General features: G+C 40.2%; 2 protein-coding genes across 2 annotated transcripts; both read left to right on the forward strand.

The window, feature by feature from the left end:
• Positions 1-218: 218 nt before the first annotated feature.
• On the forward strand, positions 219-4,083 carry LOC131951916 (ethyl acetate hydrolase). Its single transcript, XM_059314356.1, has 2 exons — positions 219-278; positions 2,796-4,083. Exons 1-2 carry the CDS (start codon positions 276-278, stop codon positions 3,783-3,785), a joined length of 993 nt encoding a protein of 330 aa, XP_059170339.1. The 5' UTR covers positions 219-275; the 3' UTR covers positions 3,786-4,083.
• Positions 4,084-7,138: 3,055 nt separating this feature from the next.
• Positions 7,139-9,009, forward strand: LOC131951901 (ethyl acetate hydrolase-like). Its single transcript, XM_059314338.1, has one exon. The coding sequence runs from the start codon at positions 7,147-7,149 to the stop codon at positions 8,131-8,133; it is 987 nt and encodes a 328-aa protein (XP_059170321.1). The 5' UTR covers positions 7,139-7,146; the 3' UTR covers positions 8,134-9,009.
• Positions 9,010-12,382: the final 3,373 nt, after the last annotated feature.

The following is a 12,382-nucleotide window of genomic DNA, read 5'->3' on the forward strand; positions in this document are numbered from 1 at the left end:
CTACGCCCATTACACCCTAACTACGCCAATGTCACACAATCCTTCAATACATAACTGTCGTATCAGCATGTACTAAACCTCTACCCACCCCCACCCCTATATGCTTCTATTTTAACACCAACCAACACCTCTGCAGTTAATCAACCAATAATCCATAATTAGATTAATTTTAGCTGAGTCGCAGGAATGATCTCAGACCTATGGTATATAAAGACCAGCGGACAGAGAAAGTTTGTCAACAATTTCTGTTGTTCTCAACCTAAGCATCGAACAAAATGGTGAGTGGATCTAGTTTGTTTCTTTGGTACATAGGCTGGGTGAATTAAAGATCTCGGTCTTAGCCACAATACAAAAAGCGTTATTTTTTTTTTAATCATATGAAATACATACATATTGCTAATTTCATAAAATAGTTTTGAAGAATTCTTTTTTCAGCCAATTCTTATTTAATTATAGTAACTTTATAGTTTATTGTTAAATGTTGTGTTTTGAAATGTTTTTTTTATCTAAAAAGTTATTGTACGATCTATAGAGAAATTTGTATTTCATTACTCACACAAAATAAAATTGTCAACAGCCTAAGCAGTCTATTTTTAGATACTCCGTAGAAGAAATGGTACCATACATGTGGTTTTATGGCGCGCTATACTTACATCGAGTGGTTATGAAACCTCATTGTGTTAGTAGCTAGTTGTTAGCTGAGGCTAGTTCATGCTACAACAGGACTAAAGATGATAACTAGCCGTGTTTTGAAGCTGGCATTCTATTTCTAAAGCTGGTCCATTTATTTATGTATACAGTCAACTGTTTTTGAAGCAGGTCCATTTTCTGTAGCTGGTCGTTTGTTTTTGGTTCCTAAATATTTAAATAATTCGATTTCTAAATATATTTTAGCATTTACAAATATATAAACTCCATGCTCTTTCTCTTATTTCTTTTGAACATGTCTCGTTTTGAATTAATGCGCATTTATCTATTGATTATAAAATGTATATTGTATTCCCCTAGAGAAAAACGTGTCTTGTAATTAACTCTAAATTCTGTCTTTTCTCCCTGGTCTTCTAAACATATCTTGTAAACAACTTGACATTTCTCTAGTGTCTACAAAACGTATCTTGTAATAAACTAAATTCTCTTATTTCTCTCATGACTTCTAAACGTGTCTTCTATTCACAGGAGAAGACCGTGTCTTGTAATAAACTATAAATTCTGTCCTTTCTCTACTGTCTATAAAACATATCTTGTAATAAACTATAAATTCTGTCCTTTCTCTACTGTCTATAAAACATATCTTGTAATAAACTATAAATTCTGTCATTTCCCTATTGTCTATAAAACGTGTCTTGTATTCCCAGGAGAAGACAGTGTCTTGTAATAAACTATAAATTCTGTCATTTCTCTATTGTCTATAAAACATATCTTGTAATCTAATATATAAAGCTCAGTTCTGTATGTAATGCATTTGTATGTCGTTGGAATTGTACGAATTTAAGTGTTAGAAAATTATCGTGCGCATTTGTCTAAATTTATGAGCTAAAAAATTACCATTGAAAGTGTTGGGAAATCATTTTCATTTTTCAAATTACAGTAATAATTGTCGGCATGTTCATTAAACACAAGTTTAAAAAAATATCATCTTTTACAAAAATTCTAATTATGTCTTTATTTAGTCCTATAGCACTTACTTCCCTTTGATAAATTAGGAAAACAAAATTACTTCCCTTTATAAAACCATTGCATAAGTCGAAAATAATTTACTTTTTAATTACTTTGTTTTGGTGTTGGAAAAAAAAAATAATTACATAATTAGCGGGGATTGATCAAGTGCAAATGTTGTAGGTATTTTACGGATAAGCTTGGAGTATTAAAATTGTTCATCAAATTGAAACAGGCGCGTTCGTTTAAGTGAGTGCAAAAGACTATGAATAAGTTGGGGTACTATAGTCGTTCATTAAGCTAAAACAGGTGATTCCGCCCCGGGCGTTTATGTTCGCGTTAGTGTTTTCTTTGTGTTTAGGTGGGTTTGCGTTAGTGGTTGCGTTTTGATTTGGTTCGTTTTTGTTCTTTCTTTTTTCGTTTTTGTTTGTGTTTTTTTTTTGGGTTTGTATTTGTGTTTTTGGTTGGTTTTGCGTTTGAATTTGGTTTGTTTTCGTTTGCTTTTTCGTTTTTTTTGTTTTTTTTTGTTGGTATTGGTGTTTGTGGTTGGGTTTGTTGTTAGGTTTTTGTTTTCGTTTGCTTTTTTGTTTGTTTTTTCTTTGTGTTTGTATTGGTGTTTGTGGTTGTGGTTGGGTTTGTTGTTAGGTTTTTGTTTTCGTTTTTATTTGTAATTGTGTTAGCGTTATGTTTGCGTTTTGTTGTTTTGGTTGGTTGTGGTTTGGGTGGGCAATGCCGGGTTTATGATGATTACTAAACACACAGGTAATGGTCTTTAACAGAAAGGTTTTTCACAGAAGCCAGAGCAGGGCCTGGCCGGGACGGCTAGTAAACTATAAATTCTGTCATTTCCCTATTGTCTATAAAACGTGTCTTGTATTCCCAGGAGAAGACAGTGTCTTGTAATAAACTATAAATTCTGTCATTCCTCTATTGTCTATAAAACATATCTTGTAATAAACTATAAATTCTGTCATTTCCCTATTGTCTATAAAACGTGTCTTGTATTTCCAGGAGAAGACAGTGTCTTGTAATAAACTCTAAATTCTGCCATTTCTCTATTGTCTATAAAACATATCTTGTAATAAACTATAAATTCTGTCATTTCCCTATTGTCTATAAAACGTGTCTTGTATTCCCAGGAGAAGACAGCTACAAAAACCGCCGAGATGGCCTGGCTCCAGTGGTCCAGGAAATACAAAATCCACCCCGAGACTCTGGCCAGCACCCAGCGCATCATGGACCTGGGCCTCAAACCTCTGTACCAAACCACCCTCGAGGAAGCTCGGGAAAACGTCGCCATGGAATGCCGGGACGGCGAGGACGTGGTGCCATTTAACGGAACCGTCAAGGAGATGATGATTCCCTGCACGGAAGTCAAAACCGGAATTCCGGTCACGGTGTACAAGCCAAGCGACTGTCCGGCTGATCCGATTATTTTTATCTACTTCCACGGTGGAGGTCTGGTTATGGTCCATACCAACAGCTTCGACTGCTGCATGAAGTCCCTGGCCAAGAAAACCAAGGCCATCATGGTCATCCCTGAGTACCGTCTGCTTCCCTGCACCGAGAACCCGATGGCGCCTTTTGACGACTGCTTGGCTGTGACCAAGTGGGTCATGAAGAACAAAGAAAAAGTCGGCGGGTCTAAAAATAGCAAGGTCGGCCTGGGCGGGGACAGCGTTGGGGGTCAGCTGACCTGCAGCGTGCTCAACGACGTCCAGGGCGTGGCCTTCCAGGTGCTGGTGTACCCGGTCATTGACCTCACCTGCAACCTGCCCTCGCACCAGGAGTTCAAGGAGATCCCAGCGTTCAACACGCTGACCATGGAGGCCATGTTTAAGTTGTACGTGCCCCACATCCCCGGGGCAGCCACCAACCCCAGGGTCAACCCCTCCGCCATGAAAAACCTCCAGTCGTCTCCCCCTGCTATGGTCATCATGGCCGAGCTCGACCCCCTGAGAGATTGGGGCGTGGCCTTTGCCAAGAAGCTGCGTGACGCGGGGGTCAAGGTCAAGGAGATGACCTACGAAGGCGTGCCTCACTGGTTCTTCAGCCGGGTCGCAGATTACCCAACCATGTCTGCGAAAGCGCACGATGAAGTCGCCAAATTCGTCACATCCTTCCAATAATGCAGTGGTGGCACTAATACCTTGTATCACATTGTAGGACTGTCTTAACAAATTGTAGGACTGTCTTAACAAATTGTAGGACTATCTTAACAAATGGTAGGACAATCTTAGCAAATTGTAGGACTTTTTCTATAAATTTTAAGTAAATTGTCGTCTTAGAGATTTTGAAAGTGTGTGAGAATGAACAATCTTCACAATCTTGACGAAGTATCTAAGAACACAAGAGCACTCAGGTATCCAGTCTGTTCTTCCAATATTTACTCGGGTGTGGCAGTTCTAGCCACAGAAATGTATTGTCTTAGATGTTATCCGTAAATAAAATTCTGAAAAAAAAATCTCCTAGATTGATATTGTGTTTTGTTTTACTAAAATGTTTTGTCACTGAAATGTATTGTCGTAATTGGAAAGTCTTATTATTTCTATTGGTAACTTTTTTTTGGTACAAAGTTCAATGTGTTTGTGGAGAGTGTTAGCACTCTCTCAGTATTTTTTCATGGTTCACAAAAGCTTCTGCCAATCTGCTATAACGTTTTTGTGTCACATATATACTTAACCAAATGGATATCTGGTTACATAGCCACTTACCAAAAGTATAGATGGTTACATACCACTTAGCCACCTTAAAAATGACGACAATCTCCCCCCCCCCCACCCCACCCCTAAATTCTCTGACAAATATTAACTAAAATCTAGCCCCCACCTGCTTAAAATGATTTTTTTTTTTAATTTTAAATTTTAATTTTATAATTGAAACTATTACAGTGAGGGAAAAAAAGCAAAACAACTGCTTAAACTCAATCTGGGAAAAAATATTTTTAAAAATTACAGAAATGTGACATCACACTCCCCCTCCCCCCACCCCCCACCCCTTCCCACACACACACACACACACATGGTTTATATATCGTTTCAGGATTGTCTGTATTATTTAATGTTTTAACAAGATTTAAAAAACCAAACCATATCAATGTGTACAATTGTACGGCGTACCACATCCGTATTTCAATCTGTACAAGTGTGTACAAGGCACGTCCTCGTCACGGAGATGGAGATGGTTTAGCATTAATTAATTGCAATTAAGTTTAATGATATGGCAGTTGGCCGCTACTTACAGTCTTAATCTACGTTTATGGCTAGTTATATTTGTGGCCAACCTAAAGCCAGTTATATTTGTGGCCAACCTAAAGCCAGTTATATTTGTGGCCAACCTAAAGCCAGTTATATTTGTGGCATACCTAAAGCCAGTTATATTTGTGGCCAACCTAAAGCCAGTTATATTTGTGGCCAACCTTAAGCCAGTTATATTTGTGGCCAACCTAAAGCCAGTTATATTTGTGGCCAACCTAAAGCCAGTTATATTTGTGGCCAACCTTAAGCCAGTTATATTTGTGGCCAACCTAAAGCCAGTTATATTTGTGGCCAACCTTAAGCCAGTTATATTTGTGGCCAACCTAAAGCCAGTTATATTTGTGGCCAACCTTAAGCCAGTTATATTTGTGGCCAACCTAAAGCCAGTTATATTTGTGGCCAACCTAAGGCCAGTTATATTTGTGGCCAACCTAAAGCCAGTTATATTTGTGGCCAACCTAAAGCCAGTTATATTTGTGGCCAACCTAAAGCCAGTTATATGTGTGGCCAACCTAAAGCCAGTTATATTTGTGGCCATCCTAAAGCCAGTTATATTTGTGGCCAACCTAAAGCCAGTTATATTTGTGGCCATCCTAAAGCCAGTTTTATTTCTGGCCAACCTAATGCCAGTTATATTTGTGGCTAACCTAAAGCCAGTTATATTTGTGGCCAATCTAAAGCCAATTATTTGTGGCTAACTTGGCACACGTGAATGACGTAACACTGGCGGTTGGCGTATAGGGGGGGGGGGAAGAGAATGCCTGAAACACTCGTGCTCTCAAGGACTGTGACGCATATATGGACGACCCGTTATCAGAAAACATCCATTATGCGGTCTGCCACTTGTCCGGTGTGTTATTCCCGCATCCGTCGTGTCAAGGCCGTGTGTGATTAGGTCAAGGTTACCAGCAACCAGACGTGTTACATTGTTTTAAATTCAGATCGTCTGCTGTTGTGTCTGCTGCTCCAGGTCAAAGGTAAGAATTTGACGTCTGATTGAGTGAACGAGGGCATTGATAAATATAGATTTGTGTGAGTAGAATTTGGTTTACTTGTGTGCGTTTGTAGGTCTATGTGTTTTATTCGGTAGTGTGCGTAGTATTTGATTGGATTGCCGTATATGTGTGTAGGTATATGAGTCATTTTTAAAATTATGCGTCGTTAATCGGTAAAAGTGAGTGTTATGTGTGTGTCTGTGTAAGTATGTGTCTGTAGAGCTGTGTTATGTGTGTTTAAATCTTTGTTACGTTGTTACGTGTATTAATCTGTGTGATGAGTGAGTTGTGTAAAGTTAAAACAGATAGTCTTTCTATCCTGTGTTGTGTATGAACTGTGAGTAGATTTACGTGAAGTGGTATTGTTTTATATCCTGTGTGTTGTTTGTTGCGATCGGTGTTTCTTTCGGACTTTTTTCTCCGGGTAAGTGGGGGAGGAGGCATTTGATATTTTTTTTGGTGGGTGGGTGGGGGGGGGGGGGGGGGGGCGGACTACATTTTCCACGGAGTGGTTGTAGACTATCTTCGGGGGCCGGACCCCCCCACCCCCCCCCCCCCCCCCCCCCAAAAAAAAAAAAAAAGATGCCTGGAAGAAATGCTGGTTGTTATTTGTGGTGGTCCAGTAACCAGATCTGCGCCAGCCCCACAGTTCTTGCCGTTGTTTTGACTAGTGCTTGTAGTAGTGGCGATGTGTGTGTGTGTGTGTCGGGGGGGGGGGGCAAAATGATGGATGGCGAGGTAAGGAAGCTGTTAAGGTTAAAGTACACCTAATCTTAACGCTCGTTCTCACAAGCCGAGCACTATTTATATATTTCAAGGGATACCACTCTGTTAACCATGCACGGAAAACTTTGCTGGACAACCAATAATTCTTATTCTATATCAAAATTAAAAAAAAATAATGCTAAAATAATTACTTAATGTATTTTTTTCTTTTAATTGAGATGCTTTAAGCTTGAAGAAATTAACTATTTCCGAATGGCGTCTTCTTGCATAAGCAACATTTTAAAATACACATCTGTGATTCAAGTTACGTTATACTTTGCTGTAAAGTATGCATTAATACTTTTTCTTGATTTCAAAATTTGAGGTTTTATTTTGTTATTGTTTTTTAATTTTAACCCAACAACAATGCCCTCTTATTCCACAATTCTAGCAGCCTTCGTCTATATAAAATCTACACCATCCCTCCACAATCTTAAACATCTACCATCTTGTTCCCCCAGATTTCCCCTCAAATGACCACCATAACCGCCGAATCCGCCTGGGCCAGATGGTCCACCAAGTACACCATCCACCCCGAGACCTTGACCACCACGCAGCGTATCCTTGACCTTGGCCTCAAACCCTTCCAGACCTTGACCTTGGAAGAAGCCCGAGCCCAGTCCGTCATCGCCCTCCGAGACGACGAACCCGCGGACCCTTTCGACGGGGACATCACGGAAATCATCATCCCAAGCCCCCAAGTCGAAACCGGAATTCCGGTCACGGTGTACAAGCCCTGCCGGCTTCCGGCTGACCCGGTGATTTGTGTGTACTTCCATGGAGGGGGTCTGGTCATGCTGACCAGAAAAAGTTATGACAGATGCGCGAGGTCAGTGTCTTCTAGGTCCGGCGCCATTTTTGTTGTGGTTGAGTACCGGCTCCTCCCTTGTGAGGAAGATCCACTGGCACCCTTCAATGACGCTCTAGCTGTGACGAAATGGGTCTTGGAAAACAAGGAAGTCGTAGGCGGGTGTAAAAATAGCCAGGTCGGTGTGGGCGGGGACAGCGCAGGCGGGCAGATCACGTGCAGTGTATTGAATGACGTGCAGGGCGTGGCCTTCCAGGTGCTGGTGTACCCGGTCACTGACCTCACCTGCGACCTGCCCTCGTTTGAAGAGTTCCGCGACGTTCCAGGGTTCAACACTCACGGGATGGAGGCCATGTTGGATATTTTTCTCCCGGGTATCAAGGGCGCGGCCAGCAACCCGCGGGTCAACCCGTCAGCCAGAGCCAACCTGGAGTCGTCTCCCCCCGCCCTTGTCATCCACGCTGAGCTGGACGCGCTGAAAGACTGGGGCGTGGCCTATGCCCGGAAGTTACGCCAGGCCGGGGTCAAGGTCACTGAGTTTACAGTTTCCGGAGTCCCTCACGCGTTCTTTGGACGTGTGGCTGATTTCCCCACGACATCCGCCCTCGCACACGACGAGGTGGCCAGATTTATTAAAAGTTTTCAAAGCTAAATTTACAATTTTACCGGTAAAGCCTATTTATTCCAGAATCTATAAAAGCAGGTTGAAATTTCAAGCAGATACTTCAACTACGTTATTTTGTGGGCAAATGGAATTAAGAAGTGTGGAGTAAAAATATTCTCAAGTTTAGTCGAGTAACACTGAAAAACGTAGGATGAGTACTCAATTGTAGATGAGTCGTGTTATATGAGTAATCAAAAGTGTCACTTTTCAAACCAGACAAATTTACCTGTCATGTTATAGTATGACTGTTTATGCGCTTCGAACTCGACTTGAGTCTCCAAAGCCTAAAAAAATGTTATGTAACAACTATCTTCGATCTAAAATACTTTATTGATTTTGTAAATCTGATTCAACAAAGCGATATACTTTTTGTTGTTGTTGTTGAGCTGTCTAGAACCGATTGATGATTACAGTGAACAATCTTCCTGAAATTTGAAAAGATCTTGTTCAGATAAGCCCCGCCACTAATGCAAACAGTACTTAGGTGAAAATTAAGCGCCACTTGTGACCTATTCAAATTGTCTAGACATTTGAATATATATAAAAGCACGCCATAAAAACAACTCCTTAGCTGCCTCTAGGCTTGGCTGAAGTCTGACGAAGGATTCTGGGAGGTTTCGGAGAGTTGGATACGGAAGTTGTCTGACGTCACACAAGTCACATATGCGCATGCGCATTAACTTCACGCTACATTCAAAGCGCCATTGTGCATTTTTAACGTGTTAAGAATGTTTAAAATAATGGAAATCAACTGCATTTAGGCTATATGATCGTATCAAGTTTTATTTCATTTTTTTTAAAGATCCTTAATTATCCTAATTACCAATCCAAATAAATCAGAAAAAAAGCTGTGTAATGTTTCAATATACAAAGATTTATTTTATGCAGGAACTGGCCAGGATTTATTTAATTATATTATATAAAAATATTATGAATTTTTTTTTACAACACTCCTGCTCATGATGTGGGCAGTTAAAACACCATGAACACTAGACAGCACAAGTTCATGAACAAATTTGTTGACATTATGCTTTAGTATGGACTAGACCAAGCCCAAGTTATACCTTCTAGCAGGTTTACAATGTAACAGCCATATAGCTAGGGGTTCAGCAGCCATACAGCTATAGTTTCACAGGCATGCATGTATAAGTTCCTGAGGTCATTCAGCTAATAGAATACAGTCATACAGCTATAGTCACACAAAGTATTACAGGTAGGCTTACGTATTTCAGAAGTCATTTAGCTAATAGATTACACAGCCATACAGCATGAATTACACAAATTCACACACAACCATAAAGCTATATTTACACAAATTCACACACAGCCATCCAACTATATTAACACAAATTCACACACATTCATACATCTATAGTTACATAAATTCACACACAGCCATACAGCTTGAATTAAACAGATTCACACACAACCATAAAGCTATATTTACACAAATTCACACACAGCCATCCAACTATATTAACAGAAATTCACACACATTCATACATCTATAGTTACATAAATTCTACACACAGCCATACAGCTTGAATTAAACAGATTCACAGACTTTCTTCTTCTTCTTCTTCGTTCTTAATTTTTGAATATGGTGGAGGATTCAGACAACAAGTCCAACTTCGTGGACAAACCGGACTGTGGTTTCCAGTTTGTCAGGTGTCCCATATAATTTTTCCCTGAGTGGGGTGGGCTGGGGCCAGTGTCTGCCTCTTGCCTGGCTATACAGAGTACATTCCTGGAGTACGTGCTCCGTGTTTTCCGGGGCCTTGCCACAAGGGCACATTTCGCTACACCCAACCTTCAGTTTTTTGTGCATGTGTTGATTTAGTCTGTTGTGGCCTGTTCTAAGTCGAAAGATTATGTATTGTTGTTTTCGTGTTAAATTGTAATAGCCGTCGTCTTTAATGTAGTGAGTGTGTGTGACAGACCACATTTGCGTTTGTTTGTTTTTAATTAATTTTTTTATTTCTTTTGGGTGTAGCGAAATTTCCGGTTGTGGTTTCTTTCCCCCAATTTTTGCCAGCTGGTCTGCGATCTCGTTACCCTGGATCTGGCAGTGGTCCGGGATCCACTGCAGCACAATTCTGCTGCAGGTATTTTTTAGCCTCTCTAGTGCTGTCATAAGTGTTTGAATATAGGACTCCGGATTTTGTAGGGATTGCAGGACTGATTTGGCATCTGTAAGAAATACAATCTGTCTATTCGGTGATTCAGGGTGTTCTGACAGGAGGTTTGCTGCGTGTTCTAAAGCTTCTTTTTCTGCCCTAAAATTGTCGGATAGGCTGCCTGTGGCTATTGCCTTTTCCAGGCTTTCTCCGCTTGGCCATTCAATAAGGATGCCAGCCCCGCCGTTTTTTGTGGCATCTTCAGCTGAGCCATTTGTGAAAACTCTAATCCAGGTATTGCTGGGGTACTGATCCTTAATGTGCTTATATGTTATTTTCTTTAGTTCTTCTAGATCGTAGTCAGATTTTTTTCCTATGGTGTCTATTGAGTCAATAATGGTTAAGTGACAGTGGGAGATCCAAGGCGGGGAGAGGTTTTGAGTTTTTATTGCTTCAGGAATGATATTTTCGATTTCATATTTCTTTTTCAGATTCTTTGCTTCTTTGATGAAACTTGTTCTTTGTAGTCTGGTTGATGGACTGGGTTTCTGGAGTTTTTGTTTTAGGTTATGGTTTTCCAGTGCCTCTAGCTTTGTGTATTGAGTGAGGATTTTTGATTCTCTTCTTTCTTCTATTGAGCTAAGAGCGGCTATTTCCTCCATAGCTTTTATGGGTGTTGTTTTCATGGCTCCTGTCATTATTCTCAATCCAATGTTCTGAACTTTGTCAATTTTGCTAATATTTGTTTTTGCTGCTGAGCCCCAAGCCGAAGCACCATATTCTAACGTAGGTCTCACATAGCTGGTGTAGGTTTTTTTCAGGATGTGGTGATTTGCTCCCCAGTCTGTTCCTGCCAGTTTCCTCATTAGATTAAGTCTTTTGATCCCATTACTTTGTGTGTTTTCTATTTGTTTTCTCCAGGTAAGTCGAGTGTCAAAAGTGACTCCTAGGTATTTGGGGTTGTCATTTTTTTCTAGCTCTTGGTTTTCTAGGGTAAGTTTCATTTTTTGATGTTTAGTTGATAAGGTGAAGATTGAATAAGTTGTTTTCTTGGTATTGATGGATAAGCCCCAGTTTTTGGTCCATTTGCCGAGCTTGTCAAGTGTTTCTTGAAGACGAAATTTTGAGGTACCAATATATTCCTCTGTGCTGATTAGTGAAAGGTCGTCTGCAAACATGCTTCTTTTTACTCTCCTTGGGATGTTTTCATTTAAGTCATTTATATAAATGAGGAAGAGAGTAGGAGACAAGACTCCTCCTTGAGGGACTCCATTTTTTATAGTTACTGTGTGACTTCTTTTTCCTTGCATGGAGACTGATGCTTTTCGGTTGCTTAGGTAACCTTTTATCCAATTTAGCATGTTATGAGATACTTGATGGTTTATTAGCTTTAGAATTAAGCCTTGCTCCCAAACCTTGTCAAAGGCTTTTTCAAAGTCGACCCACACTATTGAGGTTGTTTTTTTTTCTTGAAAGCCATCTTCTATTTCCTGAGAAATGAAGGTGATTTGGTCTTCAGTAGATCTGCACTTCCTGAAGCCTGCCTGTTCGTCCGCTAGTAGATTGTTCGATTCTAGAAACCAGGTCAGTCAGTTGTTTACTACTCTTTCCATCAGTTTACAAACGCAGCTTGTTAAACTTATTGGGCGATAGCTATCGACTTTGTTCCTGGGTTTTCCTATTTTTAGAACAGGTATCATGATTGCTTTTTTCCAAATATTTGGGATTTTCCCAGATTTCCAGCTTGCATTAAATATTTGGAGCAGTTTTTTCTTAGCATTGGGGCCCAGGTGCATGAGCATATCATTTGAGATTTTGTCAGGGCCTGGAGCTTGCTTAAGTTTGAGGAGCTTCATTGCTTCTCCGAGCTCCTTCTTGCTAATTCGAGCTACCATTCCAGTGGAGGAGGGGGGAGAGACTTTCTGTAGTTTTTCTTTAACTTCAGTTTGATTTGTAACCTCTTCTACTCTTTGGTGGCTGATATTTATTTGTCCCACTTTGCTGAAGTGGGTTATAAATTCTTTTGCTGCATCCTTTTCTGTTTTGGTCCTGTTTTCAATGTCGATGACTATGGGAGTAGCTCTGTTTTCTTCTTGGTTTAGCCTTTTTGCAATACTCCA

This window comes from Physella acuta, unplaced genomic scaffold (genome assembly GCF_028476545.2).
Source record: "Physella acuta isolate Inbredline_101_S28 unplaced genomic scaffold, ASM2847654v3 ptg000837l, whole genome shotgun sequence".
Lineage (NCBI taxonomy): Eukaryota > Metazoa > Mollusca > Gastropoda > Physidae > Physella > Physella acuta.

Coding starts and splice junctions, on each gene's coding strand:
- LOC131951901 (XM_059314338.1), top strand. CDS start 7,147: ATGACCACCATAACCGCCGAATCCGCCTGGGCCAGATGGTCCACCAAG.